The 27,083-nt window shown below is 39.6% G+C and overlaps 4 protein-coding genes and 1 pseudogene across 6 annotated transcripts; 4 read left to right on the plus strand and 1 right to left on the minus strand.

Annotated features, from left to right (window-relative positions):
• Window positions 1-1,099: 1,099 nt before the first annotated feature.
• Window positions 1,100-3,288, plus strand: LOC121748188 (pentatricopeptide repeat-containing protein At3g49240, mitochondrial-like). Its single transcript, XM_042142414.1, has one exon. The coding sequence runs from the start codon at window positions 1,134-1,136 to the stop codon at window positions 3,039-3,041; it is 1,908 nt and encodes a 635-aa protein (XP_041998348.1). The 5' UTR covers window positions 1,100-1,133; the 3' UTR covers window positions 3,042-3,288.
• A 74-nt stretch (window positions 3,289-3,362) lies between these two features.
• LOC121748189 (E3 ubiquitin-protein ligase SINAT3-like) lies at window positions 3,363-5,747 on the minus strand. The gene is made up of 4 exons (XM_042142415.1): window positions 5,540-5,747; window positions 4,921-5,441; window positions 4,122-4,508; window positions 3,363-3,832 (listed from the first exon to the last, which is right to left on the minus strand). Exons 2-4 carry the CDS (start codon window positions 5,125-5,127, stop codon window positions 3,467-3,469), a joined length of 960 nt encoding a protein of 319 aa, XP_041998349.1. The 5' UTR covers window positions 5,128-5,441; window positions 5,540-5,747; the 3' UTR covers window positions 3,363-3,466.
• Window positions 5,748-10,158: 4,411 nt separating this feature from the next.
• LOC121746780 (rust resistance kinase Lr10-like) lies at window positions 10,159-12,194 on the plus strand. Of its 3 annotated transcripts, none has more exons than XM_042140709.1 (5): window positions 10,159-10,680; window positions 10,763-10,795; window positions 10,889-10,993; window positions 11,091-11,147; window positions 11,292-12,194. In XM_042140709.1, exon 5 carries the CDS (start codon window positions 11,459-11,461, stop codon window positions 12,182-12,184), a length of 726 nt encoding a protein of 241 aa, XP_041996643.1. In that variant the 5' UTR covers window positions 10,159-10,680; window positions 10,763-10,795; window positions 10,889-10,993; window positions 11,091-11,147; window positions 11,292-11,458; the 3' UTR covers window positions 12,185-12,194. The 3 variants fall into 3 exon arrangements, with proteins under 3 accessions (XP_041996643.1, XP_041996644.1, XP_041996642.1); XM_042140710.1 differs by having other exon boundaries at window positions 11,365-12,194; XM_042140708.1 differs by having other exon boundaries at window positions 11,091-12,194.
• Window positions 12,195-12,749: 555 nt separating this feature from the next.
• LOC121749070 lies at window positions 12,750-13,537 on the plus strand (annotated as a pseudogene).
• Window positions 13,538-21,534: 7,997 nt separating this feature from the next.
• On the plus strand, window positions 21,535-26,410 carry LOC121749072 (LEAF RUST 10 DISEASE-RESISTANCE LOCUS RECEPTOR-LIKE PROTEIN KINASE-like 2.5). Its single transcript, XM_042143684.1, has 5 exons — window positions 21,535-22,234; window positions 22,335-22,367; window positions 22,464-22,574; window positions 22,671-22,820; window positions 25,090-26,410. The coding sequence occupies exons 1-5, from the start codon at window positions 21,535-21,537 to the stop codon at window positions 26,241-26,243; spliced, it is 2,148 nt and encodes a 715-aa protein (XP_041999618.1). The 3' UTR covers window positions 26,244-26,410.
• Window positions 26,411-27,083: the final 673 nt, after the last annotated feature.

The raw sequence follows: 27,083 nt of genomic DNA on the forward strand, positions 1-27,083 counted from the left end.
AAAATAATACTAAAAATAAAAAATATATTTTTTCATATTCCCAAAATTATAGCCTTTTTATTACCGTGTTTTGGGAATTTTTTTGATTTTTTATAATTTTTTAAAACCCCAAAATCATCTATAAATACACACATTCATCATCTATTTTTCACATCAAATTATCTCTCATTCATCCTTTTTTCATACAACTCATCTACATCTTTCTCTCTCACTTAGACCCTCTCTAAAAATGGATTTCACCGATATCATGGCTGAAGCGGAGCGCGAAGAACAAGAATACTATGAACAATATCGTGTCGCCTATGAACCCTCTCTAATCAAACACATTTTGGCGAAATTCGGCCACGAGTAGTGTCTTTTTTTAATTTTATGAATTTAATTATGTAATTTTTAATTTTTTAGTAATTTGTAATGATATCGGATATTTTTAATGCATTTTAATATTGTGGAAATGTTTTTATTTAAATTGAATAATAGAATGGTGGGACCCTTGAGCATGTCCTTGCGGAAGAACATGAATGTAGGTGTTGTGCTCTTGGGGAAGAGCAAGGAGTAAAAAATTAATAAAAGTGGATCCGAGCGCACATCCATGCTCTTGCCAAAGAGCACGGATGTAGATGCTCTTACAAAAATACATCAATATCATATAATCCCCCACACTTATTTTAGAGTACTAGCTTTTTCTCTTTTTACATGTTCCTTTGGATAAATAATACTCTTTCTATGATTCTATCCCATTAACACATTTTTCTTTTTCAGATGTCCTATTTTAATACATTTTCTAAAATAAAACAGTATTGTCTATACTTTATACTTTCTTCATTTAACTCACAAAATAAAATAATATAAAATTTCATGTCGAAAAAGAAATGCTCCACTAACCAACTAGGACATTCCTCGTTCCCATCCTTTTCTCCGGTGTGTTTTCCCATCATTTCCCTATATTATTCTACATTTTCTTATTGGATGTTTATTAGTTTGGGCTTTAATTTAAGGGGTTGGTCATTTGGCCCATCATTCAGCCCATTGCTAACTATATTTATTACAGTTCATGTGAATGAAGCCCATTTATTTCCCGTTTTTTTACAGATTTGTAAAACATAAACCCCGAAAACCCTTTCACCCACAAATCAATGGCGCTTTCCAAACCCTCATTTCTCAATCAGCTCCTCAGAGCCCTAACGGCTTCCCGCCGTCACGCGCCGCCGCAGGCCTATCTCCCGCTCCGCCACTTCTCCTTCGCCACCCCGGAGGAAGCCGCCGCCGAGCGTCGCAAGCGCAAGCGCCGCCTCCGCATCGAGCCGCCGCTCTCCGCCCTCCGCCACCAGCAGCAGCCCCGCTCCGCCCCGGCGCCGCAGAACCCCAACGCTCCGAAGCTCCCCGAACCCGTATCCGCGCTCTTCGGCAGCCGCCTCAACCTCCACAACAAGATCCTCACGCTCATACGCGAGAACGATCTCGAGGAGGCCGCGCTCTTCACGCGCCACTCTGTCTACTCCAATTGCCGGCCCACCATCTACACCTGCAATGCCGTGATGGCGGCGCAGCTTCGCCAGGGAAAATTGTCCGAGCTCCTCACGCTCCACCGCTTCATCACGCAAGCCGGCATAGCCGCTAATGTCGTCACGTACAATATCATCCTTTCTCTTTATCTCGATTGTCGGAAAATCGATTTAGCTCTAGAGCAATACAAGCAGCTGATTAATGATGCCCCGTTCAATCCATCGCCCACAACTTATCGCATTTTGGTTAAAGGGTTAGTAGATAACCAGCAACTCGAAAAGGCAATTGAGATTAAGAACGAAATGGAGACTAAGGGGTTTAAGCCAGATCCTACTATTTATTCCTATTCGATGGTAGGTCAAGCAAACAATTTGAATGCAGATGGGATTTTGGAGTTGTATGAGGAATTGAAGCAAAAATTGGGGACAGATGAGATCTTGGATGGGGTGATATACGGGAATTTGATGAAAGGCTACTTTTTGAAGGGGATGGAAGCAGAGGCCATGGAGGTGTATAGCAAGGTTCTTGCTGAAAATTCGACCGTTAAGATGAATGCTGACTCATTCAATTTTGTTTTGGAGGCTTTGAGCAAGAATGGGAAGTTTGACGTGGCATTACAGTTGTTCGAGAGGATGAAGCATGAGCATGATCCTCCGAGGAAGTTGAGTGTGGATTTGGGTAGCTATAATGTTATAGTTGATGGTTATTGCGCAGAGAAGAGATTTGATGAGGCTGTTGAGGTTTTCAATAGCATGGGAGAGAAAAGATGCAATCCTGATACATTGTCGTATAATGTGCTGATTGATCAGCTGTGTAGTAACAGCAAACTGGCTGATGCGGAGGAGCTGTACAATAGGATGCCAGATACGAATGTGAATCCGGATGAATATACCTTTGTTACGCTTATGGATACTTGCTTGAAGGAGAATAGGTTAGTTGATGCAGCTAAATACTTTGGGAAAATGGTTGAATCGAAACGTAGGCCGAACTTGGCAGTTTATAACAGGCTTGTTGAGGAGCTGGTTAAAGCTGGCGAGGTTGATGAGGCGAAGTTCTTCTTTGACTTGATGGTGCCAAAGCTGAGGATGAATGATGATGCATACAAGTTCATCATGAATGCACTAGCTGGGGTTGGGAAGCATGATGAAGTGGTGAAGATTGTTGATGGAATGTTGAGGGAGGATCCCGGGGATTTCACCGAGGAGTTGGAAGAGTTTGTTAGGGAATTGTTGAGGAAGGAAGGGATGGAGGATGAGGTGACAAATCTTAAATTGCAGTTGGAGAAGGAGAAAGCTGAGGCTGCTGCTAAAGCTGCCGAAGAAGCTGCGAAAGCTAAGGCCAGTACTAGCCTTGCTATGGCTGATTTGTTGTCATCTAAGTCGTTTGGAAAGAAGCCGAATGTGGAAGAACCGTCAGGTGAAGGCGAAGATGAGGATTCTGTTCCCATGGCCGCTGAAGTGGAGAACGTAGTGGGGAATGCTGCCACAGAAAATGAGGTTATTGGTGAAGAATCAGCAGAAATGAAGGCAACAGTGTAAATGAGAAAGCAACTGCTTGACTCGGAGGTATACTAGATAGCAAATAATTGTTTTATTTCTCAATTGTAGCTTTTTAGCATCACTCCAATATTGCCTCACCTCAATCATTCTATATCATTGAAATTGAGATGCAAAGATGATTGATTATTCATAATGTATTAGAGCCATGATGTGGTTGGTGATGAGGAGTCATTTTGATGTAATTTGGGTTTCATTTTATTTTAATGTGGTTCAGTTTTAACAGCAATCTGCAATTGGTATGCATAAAATAGTACTCGTTGCAAATTGTTGCTATGCATTGGCCCTAACATCAGAAGCATCTAGTGCAAAGGTAAATCTTTAGCAAACAAAGGTAAAACTCTGGCAATACATTTATGCAGTGACACACGAACACGAGAAGTTACAAAATTACAGAGTGAATCTGATTAGATAGAAATATTAGGCACACAAGCCCCTGCAGCGTCTATGTTCTGCTGTTCCTTCCAGATCCTTCCAGTAACTCTTAGCTTAAGCTCCTTCTTGTCGCCTCCGGAGAAGAAGAGTGCCATGTTGCGTTGGATGATAAGACCGTCGTGGCTATCCCTGACCTTGCGATGACTATCTCTAATGCTTCGTGGGGTGCCTTCCCACGTGAGCTTTCTACCATTTGCTCCTACCTCTAGGCTGTAGCTATAGTTGTGGGCTTCAACTTCGTCACCCATGAAACGTAGGAACGCCATGTAAACAGGTGCCATTCCCAGCTGAAATGCTTCAAAGTGAAGGCAGAAATATTGCCCAAAACAATTGAATACCTAATCAAACAGGGGAGAGGCAATATTTACTCTTCCATTCACTACCACATATACAATTCTTGACAACAATTAGACTTGCAGCATTTTATGAAGGGAATTCAAATATTCTTGAATTGGTATATACTAGACTAGACTAGACAGCATAAGTTGGATAATAAGTTCGTATCACTAGAGAAGCTCAATCCAATGGTTAACTCAAGTTTAAACCAGTATCTATCAGATTCTACATAATTAGTAATGCTCAATGCATGACAATAAAAGAACATAAGAAGAAAAGCATTGAACTCACAGTCAACATCCATGTTGCGTTTTCTACTTCACGAGGATTGGACTTCACATATCGGTGATTGAACGTGAATCCTGTGTGCATGTCCACTTTATGGTCATCTCTCAAGTGAGCAACGAGATGAGGAATGTCCCCTGTTACTATACACTCCGATCCAGCATATGGACAACTATAAGGTCGGAAGTTACAAATGGCTTCGTGTTTGAGTTTGCTGTAGTATGGGAATATCTCCGGGCAGCCTAGCGAGTAGTACCTACAGGGCAGCTCTAGCGATTCTGCAACCTTCTCTAGTGCCAAGCATCTGATGTCCCCTAGCTCTTGTCTGCAGGTAGGGCACCGGTTATGCACCCGTGTCTTGCAAGTCGAACAGAGAGTGTGCCCATTGTGACACTACAGAAATACAAGAACACACATCACTCATTCATTCTATTTAGCTCACTTGAAGTAACATTCTTCCTTGTTATTACATGTTTTGACTTTCTTTTGCTAACTCAAAAAGGAGATGACATGTAACTTGGTAATCCCATGGAAAAATTTTTGTTTCAATCTACATGAACTCATTAATCCAAAGCAACATATATTGTTTCTATCTAAATTAGGATCCACATTTAGGCAAAGATTCATTCTACTACCCTCTAAAAAGCATGGAATTTCATAGGTTCTATTTCTAAACCATGCGAAAAAACTTGCATGTGTTTAGCATTATCTACGATCATATTTGATTCCAGTTCAGCTCAAGATATCAAAAAACAGAGTGCATTTCGAAAATAGATATGTCTCACATTAGTTAAAACAATCAAACCTGATGGATTGGAGGGTACATGAAATTAGTGCAAACAGGGCACTCCAGCAATTCATGAACACTAGTAGGGGCAATTGCGGAAGATAATAAAAGGTGGGGTTTTGAAGAATACTGGTTATTGGGGTGAGTCTGTGAAGAAATCTCTTCATCTTCAACTCCATCTGATGCAGGCACACACTCCACACTTTGTATTTCTATTGTTGCCATTTCTAACTAAGGAAGGAAAAAAATATATCCCAAAATTTAACAACAGTTTGCAGAAATTCCCAACACCCAATTCAAAACACCTTAATTTTCTTTCAAAATTAGCTCCAACCTCTGCAAGAGTATATTTGGTATGACATCAACAGCCAATTTCAAGAAACCTAATGATTTGATGAAATATCAAATCCGTACTTCTAAAAATTAGATCTTTGACAGAAATTTGAGACCCCCACTTCCCAAAAAATTCAAAAATTTTCTGGAATTAAGGGGCCCTGCTTCGTACTTTTTGGCCTGTTTTCCTCCTCCCTTAGTTTTCTCTGTTCAATCAAGGGAAGAAGAAACCTAAGAATTTTGTAAGGAAATTGGAGGAAAATCAAAAGAGATCTATTACAAAAAATAATCAGAAAAAGATCACCTCCCCTGAAAGACAGGTTCTTTTGTTCAGGTTTCTGGGAGAGGAGAAAAAGAGAGATGATCGTTGATCAAGAAATAATTAAAATTTGGAAGTTGATCAAGAAAAAGAGAGATGATTATTGAGATTATTTTAGGAATGCAACTGATTGTCCATTCCACAAAGATAAGTTTTATCTAACGTTCACCTAAAATTATCCTACCTGTTAAATGAAACGAATAATAAAGGCAACTGTCACTAAATAATTACTATTGTTCAATTTTAATAAATCATAATGGTCAATTACATTCAAGGTATAATAGCATGCTGAATGATATGTTTTGATTATAAGTTGATATGTTTTGAACATACAATTACAAGCATATGCATGTGAGAAATCCAAAACCAACAAAAATAGTCTACATTCATTTGGATAATTATTAGGATATAAATGTTGACACTGAGGTTTAGTATTGCAGTTAAACACCAATTTTGGGTTATTAATGTTATGTAGTTATGTTGTCATAATTTAATTTTAAACAAAAGGGGATTGCATCGCTCTCAATATTAGTTGAGCCAACAAATCAATCTAACAAAAAATATTGTTATATGTCTCAATCGAAATAATCTGATTGGATTTTCGTTGGGGTCCTACTCAAGATTAGTAATTGGGATCAAACATTTAAATTAGTGGAAAAATAGAAAAATTGATATATTGAAACTTAAGATATTAGTATATCATACATTTATCCAGTAATGACTCAAATCCGACTATCGGATGATCTATCGGATGATAGTGAAAATTCATACCAACTAAGTTATGTTTCATTTTTAATTTGATAATTCCACGATGACAGTAAAGATTAAATTTTTTTCTCTATTAAGAAATGGGGAAGATATTTGGGAGGGAAACTGCAACATTCCAACAAATCAATGAAAATGGAATACTCTAGAAAAAGCTCTCTGTAAACCGATTTCTATTGCAAGAGAATGAAGTGGTTCATTCACGCGTGTTTCCTTATACATGAAATCATTCATAAAATATTCTCCTTTGACTTTATTACATATCTGATTAATTGGTGAAATCCAACAAAGTGCGAAAATGAAGCTTGCTTGATGGACCTTATATGCCGTTTGCTTTCTCACAACTGTAAATAGTTTTTATTGCAATTTTCATCTTTGAATTGCGTTTTTTTAATTACCAATGGTATCTACCGGCAGATCCAGTGATTATTCCCCGCGCTGATCTGTAAGCACTTCGATGAATGATACAACTGGTCCAAGGATGAAATATTGCGTTTTCAATTGTTCCTACAAATTAAATAGGAGTACTTGACTTGAGTGTACCACCACCAAAACATTTCATAGCATGCTAGTTGATAGTATAATTACAGTGAATGTCATTAATTGTGGTAGATACCCTAATCGGTTCCCTATTTGAATTGGACATTTTATAATTGTCACTGCAATCAGCTGTAGTAATGGAATTAGTATGTCCAACCAACACTCAACAGTCCAAGATGCTACTCATGTAAATAAATAAGTATAAAGAAATAATCTTTTTGTACCCACTTTATTTAATTTGCAAGTCGAGACCATAGTCAATATTCCGACACCAAAAAAAAGAAAAGAAAAGGATCTGTTGTCGTGGCCTTATAATTAACCACTCAACACTAGTCTTGCTAGGCGCCTGCTTTTAAGACTACAATCATGTAAATATAATTTATGAAAAATCATTTGTTGTCTGGTTTTATAATTATTACTCGCTAACTGATTAATTCCTCCAACAATGATCACAACACATCGAAACCTCATCACTTCATCTCTCTTTTTTGATTCTATTTCTGTCACTCCATAGTTTGTTTGAACCATGTGATGCGAAATGCAGTCCTTCTTCGTGCGGCATCATTCCCAACATCAGCTCCCCGGGTTTTTTCTTTTTTTTTCTAGATTAGAACTTAGATTCTTTTAGTGTACTAGAGTTTTTTTTTATTCCGTGTTTGGGAGAGACGCATGACCTTCATGCGTCTTTTTTTAATGAAACGCATGACGGAGATGCGTCTTTTATAGAGACGCATGAGGGACATGCGTCTCTAATTTTTTTCGATTTTTTTTGAGTGACGCATGACCGTCATGCGTCTTAGGGAGAGACGCATGAGGGTCATGCGTCTCTAAATACATATAGAGAGATTGTATAAATACAAGTCAGGTCACGTCAAGGGGGCAGGTTTTGAGAAATTGGGGAAAAGTGGAAGAGAGAGAGATTGTATAAATACATACATATTACTCCATCATATATATTAAACTCAAATGATTTTTTTACTCCATAATTTATGTTCGGTGAACATATATTTTGCTCTAAATAAAAATAAATATTAAATAAGTTATTAATTTATGTAGAATTAGTTAATCATTTTACAAAACCTAAAAATCATATACATTTTCTTAATCCATGTGGGCAAACAACTAAGAAACATAATATGTTAGCTTTCCCTAATTAATCATATAACTATGTTAAAAATTCATATGAGATAAGATGTATCATACTCATAAATTTAAATATGTGCCTCTTGATAAGCAAAATACGAGTATAAAAGAAGATATTATATTTATGTTATTAATCAAGTACTTTTAGGCATAAGTTTCTATGATTAAACACTTTATTTAGGCTATTTAACAAGCTAAATACAGTGCAATTTTTAATTTAAAATTGAACGTATAAAGCAAAATAATATTTAGGCAGAAGGCATATAAATTTAGAGTGACTAGACGTGTAGCTTGAGTGTCACAGTATCTCTCTCTTCAAAATTGAACATACAATCTCTCTCTCTTCTCACTTTTTCCCAATTTCTGCAAAAACCTGCCCCTTGACATGACTAGACGTGTAGCTTGAGTGTCACAATTTCCATACAATCTCTCTCTATACGTATTTACATGCCTCAGGCCATCCACAACGCTGTCTCTATACCGTCTCTTAAACCGTCTCTTAACTACTATTTGAGCACTATTTGAGGGCCCCACTGTCTTTTTTTCCTCCATCTCTTAACTAAGAGACGGAACCTGCAACGCTCCGTCTCTTAACCGTCTCTATACCGTCTCTTAATTACTATTCATTCAATTTAATTTATAATTTTTTTTAAAACCCAATTCAATTTAAACAAACACACTTTATTAAAATTAAAACAAAAAAAAAACACACAAAATAAAAAAAACACACAAAAAAAAAATTTAAAAAAAACACAAAATAAAAAAACACACAAAATAAAAAAAAAACTAATCGGAAGGGCTAATCATCCTCCGGAGGCGGTCGAGGTTGAGGGGGAGTCGGAAGGCCAAGTTGTGCTGCCATATGCACAATTCCGTTCCACCAGGCCGCGAATTGGGAGTGCGAGAAGCGGGAAGTGTCCGCCATTGTGGCGGTCATGTACGCCACCATAAGTGTGTCCGAGCCTCCTCACGAGCCCGATCCTGAGGCCGACTGGCTTGATTCGCCTCGGCCCTTCCTTGCTCTAGCCGCTTTCGCCGAGTAGATGCCGCAGAATTTTTTGACCTGTCGGTCGACTCGGTCAAAGTGACAGCGGATCATTTTAACTGTGCGCTTGCGGGAGCGGTTCGGCTTTATTTGGTGGTAGACCTCGACAACCTTTTCCCAGAAACACTTCCGGGTTTGTTGATTCCCGACGATGGGATCGTACGAGACCGTGATCCAGGCGTTGTACACCGCCATCGTTTCGAGGTTGTTGTACGGATGTCGGCCAAGATCCTCTTCCTCTTCTTCCTCCTCGTCCTCGCCCGTCTGGGGTTGTACACTGCCTCGGCCACCTCCACCGCCTCGCCCACTTCCACCGCCTCGGCCTACTCCCGGCGTGGGATCAACTGGAAAATCCTCCCGGATCTGGGATAATCCCTGCGAAAACCGCGGGACGTTGGGACGAACATATGCATCAAGGTCAAAATTGGGTGGTTAGTACCCCCCCGGCGTCGCCGAACCCTGGGTCCCCGGCGTTGACGAACCTCCACCGCCCAATGTGTTGATCATGTTCTCCCAATCGCCGAATGAGTTGAGATCCCACCCGCCGGAGCCGGAGCCGCCATAGTTGCCCTCGCCGTCGCCGGACATCTTGAGTTGGGTTATGAAAATTTCAGCGAAAATTTGAGAGAAAATTTAGATGATAGGAAGAATAGATGTGTAGTTGTGTGTAAATGAGGATGGGTTTAGGAGTATTTATAGAGTAAAAAATTTAATAAAAAACAAAAAAAATATAAAAAAAAAACAAAAAAAACGGTAATAATACCGTTACAAATTTTTTTTTTTATTTAAATTCGAATTTTTTTTAAAAAAAATATTTATTGCGTCAGCACGTGACGACGCCCACTCGCGGGCCGGCGAGTGGGCGTCACGCACGACGCCGGGTTGCGCCACGTCGCGAGACAGCTCGTCTCGTGGCTCGCCGAGGCGAGACGCGCGACGAGACGCGCGACGAGACGGGACGAGATGGAGGCTGCAACGCGTCTCGCCGGGGTCTCGTCTCGCTGAGACGAGACGCGAGACGCCGGCGAGACCCGTTGTGGATGGTCTCAAGGGCGACCCCAAGAATTGCGGCGATCCACGATTTGAATTAGAATGTGAAAACAATGTGACCTACTTCTCCCTTCATTCCCACAAATACTATGTCAAAGCAATCAACTACATCAACAATGGGTTTGAAGACAACTCCCGCATCAGGCTGGCTGATGCCTCCATAAACAACGACGAGATCTGCATCTGCTCGTTTCCCCCCTTTTCTACATATGCCTATAGCTTCACTTATGATAATCCTAATCGTCTTCCTTACCTAAAGCCCATTTATTCCAGCTACACACCTTTAAACTTCATAAGCTGCCCAAATCCCTTGACCAATTCATCCCTTTTTACTGATATAACTACTCACTGTGCCTCTAATTCATCCCATCATCACAGATATGCTTATATCAAGGTCGGCCACATGAATGCCTCTGAGGTTCCATACACATGTGGAGTAGACCTCATAGCGATGACATCCTGGTATAATTTTAAGGATTTGAACAACGTTTCGCTTTCAGAAATCCTCGAGTCCCTCTTGTATGGATTTGAACTCAGGATATGCCCCTGGTGTGAAACATCCAAAATCTTACTAAAACGTTGGGTAAGCATGAATTGAATGTCACTCTATATTTTGGTAAATGCTGCTCACCAATATTGCTCTTGTCTTGTATGTATATCTGCAGAGTTTCTCCTATTTCCTGTGCTCATTCTTGCTGGTAAATCTCTTTCATTTCAAGGCATAAGACTCAGCTTCTGATAGCTCAATTTGGCACTATATATTCTTAACTTGGGAAGAACATAAATTGCAGGTTTGTTGTGTGGAGCTGTATTCACCATCTGTGGCTTCGCCACTGCATCACTGCTCTTGTTTGATATTCACCATCTATTGTTCGATATAATATATTTCCGTAACGGTATGAAGCCTTGCATTCTTTGTAAGTTTGAGTGTAATGGTATGAATCCTTGCATATATGTTCTTGTTTGCTTACCTTCTACTCGGTGTGCTTGCAGTTACAGGGGCCGACGAAAGAGTTAACCCGTTGCTCGCTCAAGGAGTAGTCATCATTGGTGAGCTCCTAATCTATGCTCCTATAATATTCCAAAGTAAATGAAGTATGTAAATTAGGAATTGTATGTAAATTAGGAATTGTGGAAACATAGAATGCATTTGATGACTTTAAATTTTGTGTTCTGTCACTCATCTCATGACAGAGCTCAGCATCTTGTCAATAAGGATTATCATTTTCCCTTTGGTGTTGTGGTTTTTGATTTACAAATTTCGAAGAAGACGTTTGTCCGAAGATAGCACAATAGAATCATTCCTCCAAAGTGACAACAAACTATCACCAGTCAGATATTCATATTCGGACATAAAGAGAATGACAAGAGGTTTTCAAGAAAAGCTAGGCGAGGGAGGCTATGGTTGTGTTTATAAAGGAAAGCTTCAAAGCGGACATCATGTAGCAGTTAAAATGCTGGGAAAATCTGGAGGAAATGGGCAAGACTTTATGAATGAAATAGCAACTATTGGAAGAATACACCATGTCAATGTGGTGCAACTAGTTGGCTATTGTGCACAAGGTTCCAAGCGTGCCCTCGTCTTTGATTTCATGACCAATGGTTCTCTTGAAAAATACCTCTTCAATAGAGAAAGAATGAATTACTTAAATTGGAATACAAAGTTTGATATTGCTGTTGGAATAGCTCGAGGAATTGCGTATTTGCATCGAGGGTGTGACATCCAGATTCTTCATTTTGATATCAAGCCACATAACATTCTCCTTGACGATAACTTCATCCCCAAAATATCTGATTTTGGGCTAGCCAAGTTATGCTCTATAGAGAAGGAGGTAGTTACGCTAACGGCCGCTAGAGGAACTATAGGGTATGTTGCTCCAGAACTTATCAACAGAGGTATAGGCGGAGTTTCTTCAAAGGCAGATGTGTATAGTTTTTGGATTCTACTAATGGAAATGGTGGGCCTAAATAAAGTGTATGGATTTGAACTCTCCGTTTTGTATGAAACATCCTTTAATTGGGGTAAGGGTGTACTATGTCTATGTCTATGTCTATGTCAGTCATATTCTACTCCTATATTTTGGTAATGCTGGAAAATGGTGCTCATTACAACCGCTCTTGTGTTGTGTGTTGGTTAATTTTTAGAAGCTTTTCTGTGTGAGCTAGTGCATATTTTTCCAAGTTCTAATGCGTTAATAGATTAAAAGAGAGATAAAAAGAAAAAAGTGATTAAAATATTGTTAGTGAAGAATGTGATTCACCTATTATTGGGAAAATAGTTTCCAAAATTAGAAAAAGCATATTGTGAGACGGACTAAAAAGGAAAGAGTGAAGTGCATACTCTTATGGAACGAAATTTTTTACATATTTTACAAATATTATTATATACATTTTTAGGTCATACCTTTATGCACATTATACCTTTTGGTTTGGCGTGTCATAATTGACATTTGATATTTTTTTGTGTAACTCATCTCATGACAGCCTTCACCATCTTGTTACCAAGGGTTATCATATTTTCTTTGGTGTTATGGCTCTTGGTCTACAAATTCCGAAGAAGGCGTTTGTGTGAAGATAACACTATAGAATCCTTCCTCTAGAGTGATAATAAACTCTCACCAATCAGATATTCATATTCAAACATAAAGACAAATGACAAGAGGTTTTAAAGAAAAACTAGTTGAAGGAGGTTATGGTTGTGTTTACAAAAGAAAGCTTCAAAGTGGACATCATGTAGCAGTCAAAATGCTTGGAAAATCATGAGGAAATGGGCAAGACTTTATGAATGAAATATCAACTATTGGAAGAATAAATCATGTCAATGTCGTGCAACTAGTTGGATATTGTGCACAAGGCTCCAAGCGCGGCCTCGTCTTTGATTTCATGCCCAACGGTTCTCTTGAAAAGTACCTCTTCAATCAGGAAATGATGAATTACTTAAATTGGAATACAAAGTTTGATATTGCCGTTGGAATAGCTCAAGGAATTGAATATTTGCATCGAGGGTGTGATATCCAGATTTTTCATTTTGACATCAAGCCTCACAACATTCTCCTCGACCAGAACATCATCCCCAAAATATCTGATTTCGGGCTAGCCAAGTTATACTATGCAGAGAAGAAGGTAGTTACGTTAACAACCGCTAGAGGAATCATAGGATATGTTGCTCCAGAACTAATCAACCGGGGTATAGGCGGAGTCGCTTCCAAGGCGGATGTGTATAGTTTCGGGATGCTACTAATGGAAATGGTAGGCTTAAACAGAGTGATGAAGGAAAACAAAGATGATTCTACAAGTATTTCCCAAATTGGATATATGACCACATTAAGCAAGGCAGGGAGATTGAAATTGAAAGGTGGAGGAAAGCAGTGGTAATGATGAGAATGAGAGAGTTCGGAAGATAACAATAGTTGCGTTATGGTGCATACAAATGAACCCAGATGATCGCCCATCAATGAATCAAGTGTTGCAAATGTTAGAAGGTGATGTTGACCGCTTGTAGATTCCAGAGGTTCCATCATTACAATCAACCCAAATTTCATCATCACAATCAACACAAATTGCTGGAAATGAGGAAGAGAGTTGGCTTACAGATGCAACTGATTCTGTATCATTGCTCCATCATAACAATGCCAGCACCTTAGAGATTACTATTGCATGAACCTCTTCTTCCCAGTCTCCTGTTCTCCATAGAGTCCATCCATCTCTTTCTTCTACATGTATCTGTATTGTACTCATAGTTTTGCCTTTGATTCCTTAGTGGAGTAATATGTAATCAATAAATCATTTGCTTCTAACCAATAACACGGAGTAGACACCATCATACATTATCTCTCGCTATATAGCATTATGTTAAGGACCTAAATCCCTAACGATCCGATAAAACGGACAATAACGAGATAAAGATAATCCGGCGCCCGTGAGGGTCGGCGGAGATAAAGATCTGGGCGGCTGTGCGCGGGTTCCAACCCGTCGGGCAACGGCTACAGATCAGATATACGTTCCGGCTGTGCGCGGAGACCTTCCGTTGGGCAGCAGGTAGCGTAAGGAATTAGGGATTCAAAGAATCACACGTGGACTTGGCCAAAATAATATTGTATTTCATTGAATGAATATTATGGAAGACTCCACACATATTTATAATATGTGTGGATACAAAAAAGATATGCTAAATCCATATAATATCTAAACAAAATAATAAAAGAAGATATGCTAAATCCCTATGATATCTAAACAAAATAATTATAATAGAAGAGAGTTAGGATCGTATCAACTCCCCCACGGTTGAAATCCACCTTGTCCTCAAGGTAGGAACCATAAAACCACGAAGAGAGTTGAAAGTAGAAGCTCTGGCGAGGTATCTCCTCCTGGATCAAACGCCCACCGAATAGTTGTGCGTCTCCCTTCATCATTTCCACCCAAAATCACCAATAGAGAACCGTGTAGGGTATAAGATATGGTGGACACCCCCGCCATATTGTTGTCGTGACAATTCAACGCAAAAATGAAAAGTTTTGCCACACCTCCATGAATGCTCAAACACGGCGTGTCATTTCCCGGAGGAATCAACCTTGCATCGGCGGCGAGCGACGGTAATCGAGGATTTATACTTGTAACATTACTGACATTCAAATCCACATAGACACAAACAAGTGCTTGCGAACCGGAGTGAGCATCACCTATCTTACCCAATTCTTCTGCTTTTAATTTAAGCTCATCCTCCAACAACCTTTGCTTCTCTTCCATTTCCTCTTGACTGTCCTGTTTTTTCATATCCAATCCAGCCTCGATGCCATCAACAAGGCTCTGATTCTCCATGCTCTCTCTCTTGTTCAGCTTCTCACTCAACACACTGAAATCTTTTTCTTTCTGCTCTAAACTAGATCGAAGGGCTTCGGTTTTATTTCCTTTCTCCAGCAAAGTCGCTACATCATCTTTCATCTCCAATTCCTTATGTGTTGGAACACTAATATCATCAATCTTCTCGCCATATGCCCCGACAAGCACTTGCAGCGGCGTATTGTTGGTCTTGATGATCTCTTCCAGGGACTCGTCATTTTGTACAACAAGATTAGCACTCCCATTGTGAGCAACGTTGTCGGGAACATCCTCAGCTAGATTATCGTCATCAATATTCTCCTCAAACAATGCATTCACGCAGGCGAGAAGGGCGGCTTGCTCCAATCTACAACTACGTAACTTCTCGTTGAAATCACTTACGGCAGCTAGTTGGGCCGGGCAAGGCGAACGAACCTTGAGACTGGGGGCAACAACAGGCAACGTCGTTGTGCGGTGACCCAACGATCGGTCGCGCGGTGGTGGCTGGTACATAGGCTGTGTGTGCAACTCTTCCGGTGAATCCCAACAGGTAGGCGAGTGCGTAGGTTGGTCAGAAGTTTGACTGGTCACAAGCGTGGGCTGACTGTATAGGTCCCGCGGTGGCTGTTCGGTGGAGTAGCGGGGCCGGTGGGAGGGGGGCTGGACTCGCAGCGCTCTCACCTCCTTCTGAGGGTGAGGTCGATCCCAGCACGTCTCCGAGCGTCGGGGCCGGTCAAAAGGCAGGTAGCCGCGGTCCTGCTGTTGCGCCGGTGGACAACAGCGATTGGTTCGATGTCTGGGCGGATTCCAGTAACTAGGTGGACGCGGCAGTGGCTGATCATAATCCGAGTATCCCGGCGATGCCCGGTGAGGCGGTGGTTCCCAACAAGAGGGCTGCCGCGTCGGTGGAGGGTCATAGGGATCGAAATCCTGGAGTTGGTATCTCGGTCGTGGGCGACGATCAGGTGGGTCCAAGTGGTGTGAGACGTAGGGTGATTCTGGATCAGGCCACGACGGTGAACGGAGTACTTCCACCCGGCTGCTCGGAGGGTCCCAACAGGTTACACTGCGAGGTTGGGCCAGCTGGTAGGGACGGAATGGCTGTGTGGCCTGAGAGATGTCGTATTGACGACGGCGATAGCCGACGTAGTCGTATGACATGTCGACGGACTGAAGCGTGGCTGTGGTGGATGATGAGCGGCACGCGGGAATCTTTCCCGTCGGGCGTTGCAGAAGTAGAGTTGTCCGGCGGCTAGAGCTCGGCGGACAGGCGGGACTCGGCAACCAAAGCAGTTGCTGTGCGCGGAATGTTTTCCGTCGGGCAGCGGTGTAGCTTCGGTTCGAGATAGTGGGAGGGTGAGATCACGATGAAAGCACCAGTTGTTAAGGACCTAAATCCCTAACGATCCGATAAAACGGACAATAACGAGATAAAGATAATCCGGCGCCCGTGAGGGTCGGCGGAGATAAAGATCTGGGCGGCTGTGCACGGGTTCCAACCCTTCGGGCAACGGCTACAGATCAGATATACGTTCCGGCTGTGCGCGGAGACCTTCCGTCGGGCAGCAGGTAGCGTAAGGAATTAGGGATTCAAAGAATCACACGTGGACTTGGCCAAAATAATATTGTATTTCATTGAATGAATATTATGGAAGACTCCACACATATTTATAATATGTGTGGATACAAAAAAAGATATGCTAAATCCATATAATATCTAAACAAAATAATAAAAGGAGATATGCTAAATCCCTATGATATCTAAATAAAATAATTATAATAGAAGAGAGTTAGGATCGTATCACATTATCATAATACCTTAACTTCCAGTTGAAACCAAAACTACAAGATTCTTTCCCCTGTTTCAGGGGAAGGCCAAAATATTTTCCACAGTATTACCAGAATCGGATAAGACTAAATCCACCTAACAAAAAATATTGTTATATGTCTCAATCGAAAGAATCTGATTGGATTTTCGTTGGGGTCTTGCTCAAGATTAGTAATTGGGATCAAATATTTAATTTGGTGGGAAAAAAATAATGAAAATTGATATATTGAGACTCAAGATATTATATATACATTTATCCATGTTAACTCGAATCCCAACTATTGGACGAAAGTGAAACTGTCTTACCAACTAAGTTAAATTTTATTATCCACTGGTAACTGTATTGGATTGAAAACCATAGTCATATTTATGAGAGAGAGATCATCATTCCTGCTATTTACATGGTGTGGTACATGTCTTGTTACTAGCCTAAATCTACAATGCTGCGATCGACGGAAGCTCTTGCTCGCCCTCTCCTTCGCTCGTCTATGCAGCTGTCGCCTGTGCCGTAAAGATCGTATCAGACCATAGATACGACAAGACTATAATTCATATACTCGCATGCCATCACCAACACCTGATGCGCCTTATCTTGTGAGAAGTAGCACTCGAATGACCCTCTGCCGTAGAGGATTTTGGCCCCACGTCCACGCCCCTCGGATCCAATTGACTCTTCATCTACCACGACTCTGTCTGTTATGCCATCTCTGGTCCTAACAGGAATCTGCACGAGACAGAGACTAGTGGGAAACAAATACAGATCTTCCAGTGTAGAATGAGAAGGGGCAAATGCCCCACCTCAATTTTTCATAGCTATGTAGGCATTTATATTATACTAGTACCCTCTTAACATTTGTAAATTCATACTATTTGCCCCCTACATTTAAAGAGAAAAAAAATTATTTGCCCCTCCCCTAAGAGTGTCCACAATAGGAAGCCTGCGGCTGCCACCGCGTCCTCGGCGGCGCCGCGGCTCCCTACTGCTGCGGAAATGGGTGGGCGCGGCGAGGGTGGGTGAACGGCCATGCGCCGCGTTGGCGGCGAGCCAGCGGCGGTGGGACCGGCGCCGCGACGCTGGAAACGTTTTTTCTTAATTTTTTTTAAATTTTCATTTTTTCCCTATAAATACACCCATTCCTTTCATTATTTTCACACCATTTCAATCTTCAATCTTCTAAATTTTTCTCTATTCAACTTTCAAAAAATGGATGACGACGATTATCAATAATTGATCGATGATGCGTTTAATACGGTGGTTGAAGAGGTGTAGCAGGAAGCTGAGGAGGAATCGGAGCGGGAGGCGGCGGTGGTCCCTCGTCCTATCCATCATCGGCGGACAATCTGACGTGACCATTCCGGAGCTAACCAGCGGCTGATGGATGACTACTTTGGCGATAACCCCCGTTATCCGTCAGAGATTTTCCGTCGGCGTTTCAGAATGTCGCAACCGCTCTTCATCCATATAGCGACGTCATTGGCAGAGCGGTATAGGTGCTTCACCCTCAAACGTGATGCCAGCGGCCAGATCGGGCTGTCGATGTTTCAGAAGCGCACCATTGCAATTAGGCAGCTTGCCTATGTTGGGCCGGCTGACATGTTCGACGAATACCTACATATGGGTGAGACGACTAGCCTAGAGGTACTGAGGCAGTTTTGTAGGGGCATCCAGGACATCTTCTGGCCAGAGTATCTACGAAAGCCAACCGCCTAGGACTGCCAGGTACTGCTTAATATGCATGGGAGGGTGCACGGTTTTCCAGGGATGATGGGCAGCATCGATTGCATGCACTGGGAGTGGAGGAACTGCCCGGTGGCTTGGAAAGGGCGGTTCACTACTGGATTCAAAAGCAAACACCTCTCAATGATCCTGAAAGCCGTTGCTGACTACTGGTTGCGGATCTGGCATGTGTATTTCGGTATCGTAGGGTTGAACAACAACATCAACGTTCTGCAGTCGTCGCATCTCTTCAATGACGAGTGTGGGGGTGAGGGTCCGGAAGTCAGATTCGTGGCCAACGGCACACGGTATGACAAAGCATATTATTTGTCAGATGGGATATACCCTCGTTGGCCAATATTTGTCAAGACAATCCGGCATCCGGTTGGTTTGAAAAAATACTATTTCGCACGACGTCAAGAGGGTGCTAGGAAGGATGTTGAGCGAGCTTTTGGTGTGCTCCAAGCGCGATGGGCCATTATACGGTGCCCGACACGAGTTTGGCACGAAAATTATGTCGCTGATATCATGTATGCATGACATGATAATAGATGATGAATGATTTGCTGCAGAGCGTTGGGCATCGGACGATGCTGCTAGTTCAAGTCACGGTGTTGCCACCGCGCCCCTGCAGATGGGTGTACCACATACTAATGAATACTTGATCCAACGGTTCACCGATATGCGCAGGGAAACAACACATACCCAACTTCAGGCCGATTTGGTTGAAGAGATTTGGGTAAGTAGGGGAGCGGGCACATCGTGATATGCAAGGCAGCGTTGTTTGTGTGATGTCGATAATTTTCGTTGTATAATTTTCCCCTTTTTATAATACAACGAATATTTGGTTTTAAATTTTAAAAAAAATTAATTTATGTGTTTTTTCTAATTATTATCGTCCGATGATTTTCATTCTAATTGAATAAAAATATACAACAATTGATAAAATAATGTGATTTATGACTGTAACGTGTCCACTATTGGGCTGAACAAATTTATGTGGTTGTGGACAAGTTTTTATGGCTATATCTTGAGCGCCTCCGTGGCTGTCCGCATTGTGGACACTCTAAGAAACACACCACCATTCATATCAAAGTCATTACTGAAATCTAGTAAAGCGAACACATGTTTATTGATAGGTGACTATTATTCAAGTTGTCCCATTGCGGAAGTTGCTCAGCCTTTGTTAAGCTCATAAGTCATACTCCCTCCATTCCATTACAGGTGAGACATATTCCTTTTTGGGCCGTCTCACTATAAGTATAGTGAGAAATTTTCTTTTATGACAAAAAGCAACATTCTATTTCTATCTTACTTTATCTTTTCTCATATATTTTCTCTCTACTTCTTTTACTCATAAAAAGTTGTGCCCTAAAAAATTGTCTCATATGTAATGGGACGGAGGAGTAAGGCATAAGTTGCTTAAGAATATCTACCTTTCCATACAATCATATTTATCATCATCCTTTAATATTGCTAAAACTGGGTAAGCCTTAGTCGTCATTTTAATAGACTAGCTAAGTGCATGGTATAAATTGAGAAAGTCATTATGTAACAAAGTCTTGTATCTATATTAAACACAAATTATTCAATAAGAACCCGATGATTTTGAGTTATATTTGAGTTAGACATTGGGTTGATAACCATCCAAGCACTAATATTACAAGTTTTTTATAGAAGTTTATTCACAAAAATTTGTATCATGTTTATTATAGACAACGTGAATTTATTCATTTTAACTATTTCCAACCCTAAATATTAATTAGTTTTTTTAATAAATACTTTTAACTATCTCATTTCAGCTTTTGTAGAGTGCGTTATTTTTATTAAGAAATCATTTTTAGGATTATTTAAGAAAACTTTAGTTATTTTTAAAAAAAATAGAAAAACAAAAATTTAAATGTCTTAGAAACAAAAAAAAAAGATAAAAATATTAAATGCAATAAAAGAGAACTAAAATATATTACAAGATAATTAAAGAGTAAAAAAAGAACCAAACAAGATATAAAACTAAACATGCAATTTAGTCACAACTCAGAAGTAAACATGCAACCAAACAACTTTCTAAAAGATATACTACCACAATATTCTAAGTAATTTGGATTACAATGATTTGGGAGTATATATCGGGAAATAAATCAAAATTGGTGCTATATAAAAAAGGAAACATAATTAAGAATCTGTTTGGCATTGAGTGGGTCTTCAATGACTTTGAGTCAACCTTATCCCCGTTCGTAGCAAAGTCATTAATTACTGAAATCTATTGAAATTTTGCATTTGCGTAAGTTGCACTACATGTTGACTAAGTCTTTGCTGGACCTCTTAAGTCAATCGTTACTTTTGAGAATATTTACCTTCCATACAATCATAAATGCTAGTATCACCTTTAATTTAGCTAAAACTTTGGTAACCCTTAGTCATTGATATTTTAATGAACTAGGTGAATGGAATAAATTGAGAAAGTCATTGTGAAACAAAGTTGTACTAGTAAGAATTAAACACTATATCATCATTCAAAGGAATCTGATCATTTCGGGTTAGACCTTGAAAATTATTCCTAAGAAACCACATGAAATATACACGAAATATTATACGAACAAATAGATTTAGCCTTTTTCTAAATTTGTCTGCAATCAGCTGTCGTGACTGAATTAGTTTGTCCCGGATGATACGTAATTACTACTCAATATACGACACGTGGTGTGGTCAGCATCAAAAAAATGAGCAACTCAACTCTAGACTTACTTGGAGTCTTCTGCTTTAAATACTTTAATCATGTCCACCCAATTATACAGGGGGTGTTCGGTTTGCAAGATTGTATCCTTGATTAAATTTATAGTGTGTTTGGTTCATGAGATCCAACCCCACAACTCAATCCTATATGGATAATCATGTGATAATTAGTCATAGCTAACCCCCTATGACTAAAATAATCTCACAACTCAATCCTAGATTGTATCTTGGTATTATTTTATCTTGGAAACCGAACACCACCCTAATAGACTATGAATGTATGCTGGTGTTGGTGCTGCTGCATAATCAGTTTCTTGTGGGGTTTTGTTAAACATCTAGTAATGATTAATTCCATGAGAGCCATGATCTCAACACATCAAAACCTCATCACTTCTTCATCTCTCTTGATGATGATTCTTTCACTCCATAGTTTGTTTGAATCTTGTGATGCCATCATATGCCCTCCTCCTTCTTCATGTGGCATCTTTGCCAACATCAGCTACCCTTTCCGCCTCACTGGCGACCCCAAAAACTGCGGTGATCCAAGATTTGAATTATCATGTGAAAATAATGTGACCTCCATCTCCCTTCATTCTCACAAATACTATGTCCAAGCAATCAACTACGACAACTCCATCATGAGGCTGGTTGATGCTTCCATAAACAATGACGACATCTGCTCCTTTCCCACCTTTTCTACATATGCCTATACTCACCTATTCCCGATTAATTCCTTGCCTATAAACTTGATAAGCTGCCCAAATCCGTTGAGGAATTCATCCCTTTTTACTGATATCAATACTCCTTGCGTCTCTAACTCATCCCATCATCATAGATATGCTTATATCAGAGTCGGCAATATGAAGGCCTCGGAGATGCCATACACTTGTCGATTAGACTCCATAGCGATGACATCCAGCAACTATAATTTCAAGGATTTGAACAATGCTTCGCTTTCAGAAATCCATGACTCCCTCTTGTATGGATTTGAACTCACCATCTGCCCCTGGTGTGGAACATCCAAAGTCTCCTTAATTCAGCGTAAGCATGAAAGGAGGCATGATTCCCACATATATTTCAGAAAATGGTGTTGATCACTTCTACTGTCTACTCATGTGTTGTATGTACCTCAAATCTGCAGGGTTTCTCCCAATTCTTGTGGTCTTCCTAGCATGTAAGTTCTTCATTTCTGATATGATATCCTCTTCATTTTTATTAATTTTAGAAATTCAGATATCAATCAACTAATTTTATTGCTTGTAAGTTGCAGGTATGTTGTGTGTAGCAATAATCCCTCCTGTATTCACCATATGTGGATTCGCCACAGTATCACTACTCGTACTTCACATTCTATTGCTATTGAGATATATATTATACACGGGTAAGAATTCTTTGTTTTTAATTAGTTGTCTGTATTTTTATATGGCAAGTATATTCTTGTGTGCTTACCATATGTATCCACTCGATGGGTGTGCAGGGCACGAGCATATAAGTAACCCGTTGTTCAATGGATCAACATTCCGTAGAATATATGGATTCGCATTCCATCTACTCGGTGTGCTTGCAGTTAGAGTCCCATATGTCGTGCCATCGAACCCGCTGCTGGCTCAAGTAGCAGTTGCCATCGGTGCGCTCTTAGTTTCTGCTCTACTCACTACTACAACTTTTCAACTCCTCATTTATAGTACTAATATTCAAACTTCTCACCAAATATTCCTAAGCATGCATGGGATATTGACTTTGAAAAGTTTACAAAATCACAAATTTTCATTTTTCTTATTTTTTTATTTATTTTTAAAAATAACAATAATAGCATAAAATGATATTCCCTTTGTCTCTCATTATATGTCTCAATTTGATTCACCATGAGTTTTGAGAATATATTATAAATTAATGGAAAAAGGAAAATGAAGTCATTTTTTTTCTGGTTTTTCCCCAAACTTATATTTTTTAATCTAAATACATTAACTTTGAGTTTTTCTAATTTTTTCCCAAGATTAAATTTTCTTTAAATTGAAACTGATGTGTTCACCGGAAGTGCCAACGTGGCAAAAGACGACGAGTATTCGTTTGGATAAAAAATGGTAAGTTGTCTTAGAATATGAAAGAAAATTAGTTGATAGAATATAGGATCTATTTAATAAAAATAATAGTAGTAAAAATAAAACGAAATCATTTGAGCATAAAAAACACATTGTTTTGTGAATGGATGGAATAATTCAGAAACTTGAAATTTTGTAATTAATACTCATTTAATTCGGAGTATTTCATTTTCAATTCTTATGGTATTAAACATACTTAGACCAAATTAAGAGATTTAAATTGTTATATCTAGGTTTGTCAAATCGGGTAACCACAGATACCCGATCCGAAAATTTCGGCTACCGGATTCCAAATTTTCCAATAACTGATAACCGATACCCGATCTGAAATTGATTTCGGGTACCTGGAAACCAGACTCGGGTATCCAGTCCCGATTTTGGGGTTTATTTTTTTAGATGTATGTTAATTTTATTTTGGAATATAACAAGTTTGATGCATGCTCTGTCATTTAGTCTCAAATTTGGAAAAATCGTGTATTGACTACAATGAGTTCAAGCTATGATAAAACACAGGTCTACAAAATTATGTAACAAACTAGTATTACAATTAAAGGCTTCTTAGAGCACTCACAATGGAGGGCCGATGGAGGGGCATTCCCCATCGGCCTCCATCGCCCCACCACTGCGGCAGAAAGGCCGTCGATGGGGCGTTGATCGGCCCTCCATTGTGGTGAGAGGGACAACAATCGGCCCTATGATCTTCCTCTTTTTTTTTGTTGAAACAGAAAGAGAGAGGAAGAAGAAGAAAGGGTGCTGTTGTGAAAGATTAAGAAAATGGAACTCTAATTTATATTTAAACTATAAATTAGTGGGCCCATAATTTTATTAAATACCAATAATTTTATTAAATTAATGACTATATTTGAGATGGCATAATTTAGGTTTTCATTTAATTAATTAATAAGTTGTCACATATTTGAGATAAATTAAAATTTATTTCATGTACTATAATATTTTTACATTTTAATTTGATTAAGTTAATAACATATTAAATGTAGAAGTGCTAAAGAATTAAAATAAAATAATGATGAAGTGGAAATGAAATGGAAAGAAAAGGGATTGTGGGGGAGATAGGCCCTTTCAAAAAATGATAATGTGGAAATAATAAAAAAAAGAAGGGCCCTATGTGAAGGCCCAACCATTGCTAATGCTCTTAATCTGGTTTGCCTTCTGTCGTTAATTTCTTACAGTGAGTTTACCTACACACCAAGATACACTAAACAAATATAGAATTAAAGATCATCTTCAAACATAAATAATCCAACAAAAAAGCAATACAAAAAAGGAAACTTCAAAGAATCCAACAAAAAGCTGGTTGATGACGAGCTGACAGCGGCAGCGGTTGGGCAGAGCAGTGCCGAGAGCGCGCTGCAGTGCTGGGAGAGGAGAGGGCCGAGAGCTCGTTGCAGGATCAGACAGAGAGGGAGAGGCAGCGCCACGGCGGTGGACGACAGCTGAGGGAGGCGCCTAGGCGAGAGCAGTGGCAGGAGAGGGGAGGGAGGTGTGCGTTCATGGTTTTTAAGTTTTTTGTGGTACTCTAAAATCGGGTATACCCGATCCCAATCCGAAACCCGAAAAATCGGATATTGGGTATCCAATTACCCAAATTTTGGGATTTGGATACATGATATCCACATTTTGACCGGCCTAGTTATATCCCTTGAATTTAAGGTGATATTTAAATTATCCAATAGTATTATAAATTATTTAAAATTCATTTTAATGTCACACCTTTTGTTTGTGCAAATATTGAGGAAGCATAGTATGCATTTGATTATTTTCTTGACATGACAGACTTGATCGTCTTGCTATCAAGGGGTATCATTTTCCCTTTCATGTTGTGGCTTTTGATATACAAATTCCGAAGAAGGTCTTTGTCCGACCGTAACATTATAGAATCCTTCCTCCAGAGTGATAACAAACTCTCACAAATCAGATATTCATATTCAGACATAAAGAGGATGACAAGAGGTTTTCAAGAAAAAATAGGTGAAGGAGGCTATGGTTGTGTTTACAAAGGAAAGCTCCGAAGCGGGCATCATGTAGCAGTCAAAATGCTGGTGCAATCCGGAGGAAATGAGCAAGACTTTATAAATGAAATAACAACTATTGGAAGAATACGTCATGTCAATGTGGTGCAACTAGTTGGCTATTGTGCACAAGGTTCCAAGCTTGCTCTCGTCTTTGATTTCATGACCAATGGTTCTCTTGAAAAATACCTCTTCAATAGAGAAAGAATGAATTACTTAAATTGGAATACAAAGTTTGATATTGCTGTTGGAATAGCTCGAGGAATTGAGTATTTGCATGGAGGGTGTGACATCCAGATTCTTCATTTTGACATCAAGCCTCACAACATACTCCTCGACCATAACTTCATCCCCAAAATATCTGATTTCGGGCTAGCCAAGTTATGCTCTGTAGAGAAGGAGGTAATAACGTTAACAGCCATTAGAGGAACCATAGGGTATGTTGCTCCAGAACTCATCAATAGAGGTATAGGCGGAATCTCTTCCAAGGTGGATGTCTATAGTTTCGGGATGTTGTTGATGGAAATGCTAGGCTTAAACAGAGTGTTGAGGGAAAACAAAGATGATTCTACGAAGTATTTCCCACATTGGATATATGACCACATTAAACAAGGCATGGAGATTAATATTGAAAGGGCGGAGGAGAACAATAGTAATGATGAGGATGAGAGTGTTCGGAAGATGACAATAGTTGCGTTATGGTGCATACAAATGAATCCGGATGATCGTCCATCAATGAATCAAGTGTTGCAAATGTTAGAAGGTGATGTGGAGCGCCTGCAGATTCCAGAGGTTCCATCATCACAATCAACACAAATTGCTGGAAATGAGGAAGAGAGTTGGCTTACAGATGCAACTGATTCTGTACATATGCTCCATCATAACAATGCTAGCACCTTAGAGATTACTATTGCATGAACCTCTTCTTCCCAGTCTCCAGTTCTCCATAATCCATCCATCTCTTTCTTCTACATGTATCTGTATTGTACTCATAGTTTTGTTTTTGATTCCGTAGTGGAGTAATATGTAATCAATAAATCATTTGCTTCTAACCAATTACACAGAGTAGACATCATCATACATAACTCTCGCTATATAGCATTATCATAATACCTTAACTTCCAGTTGAAACCAAAACTACAAGATTCTTTCCCCTGTTTCAGAGGAAGGCCAAAATATTTTCCTCATTCAGTGTCATAATTTGAACTTGCTAACTCGTACAAACGCCACAGTATTACCAGAATCGGATAAGACTATATATAGAGAGACTTACTTGGCTTCAGAAGTCGATAAACTATCTTTCTTGATAAATTCCAAGGGCAATTTATCTAGTGGCAGTGGTATATCTACAAAACCAAGCAACATTCATTATGATTTTCGTGCAAAGATCATTTTTTTATGTGATTAACATGAAACATATAGCATGAGGTGGTTGCACAAGCACCAAATTTACCTGCTTATGAAGCTTCCATTCAATGAATTACTGGAACATGAGGAAAGTCGACATGGGCAAAAACGCAAACAGTTGGTATGCAAACCGAATGCAGCTGATTTCTTAAAAAGAAACCCTTGTACAACTCATTGATTATTGGAATAATCAATCAATATTTTAACCATCGATTGTACTTTTTGAACCATGTTGATAATCTTAATTTTATACTTCTAAAATACATGAACTTTAGTATTTAATTAAATTTAAATGTATTGTTGAAAAGATCTCAATAATGCATTATCGGTTGCTCTATAAATACAGACAAT

Source organism: Salvia splendens, chromosome 9, assembly GCF_004379255.2.
Source record: "Salvia splendens isolate huo1 chromosome 9, SspV2, whole genome shotgun sequence".
Lineage (NCBI taxonomy): Eukaryota > Viridiplantae > Streptophyta > Magnoliopsida > Lamiales > Lamiaceae > Salvia > Salvia splendens.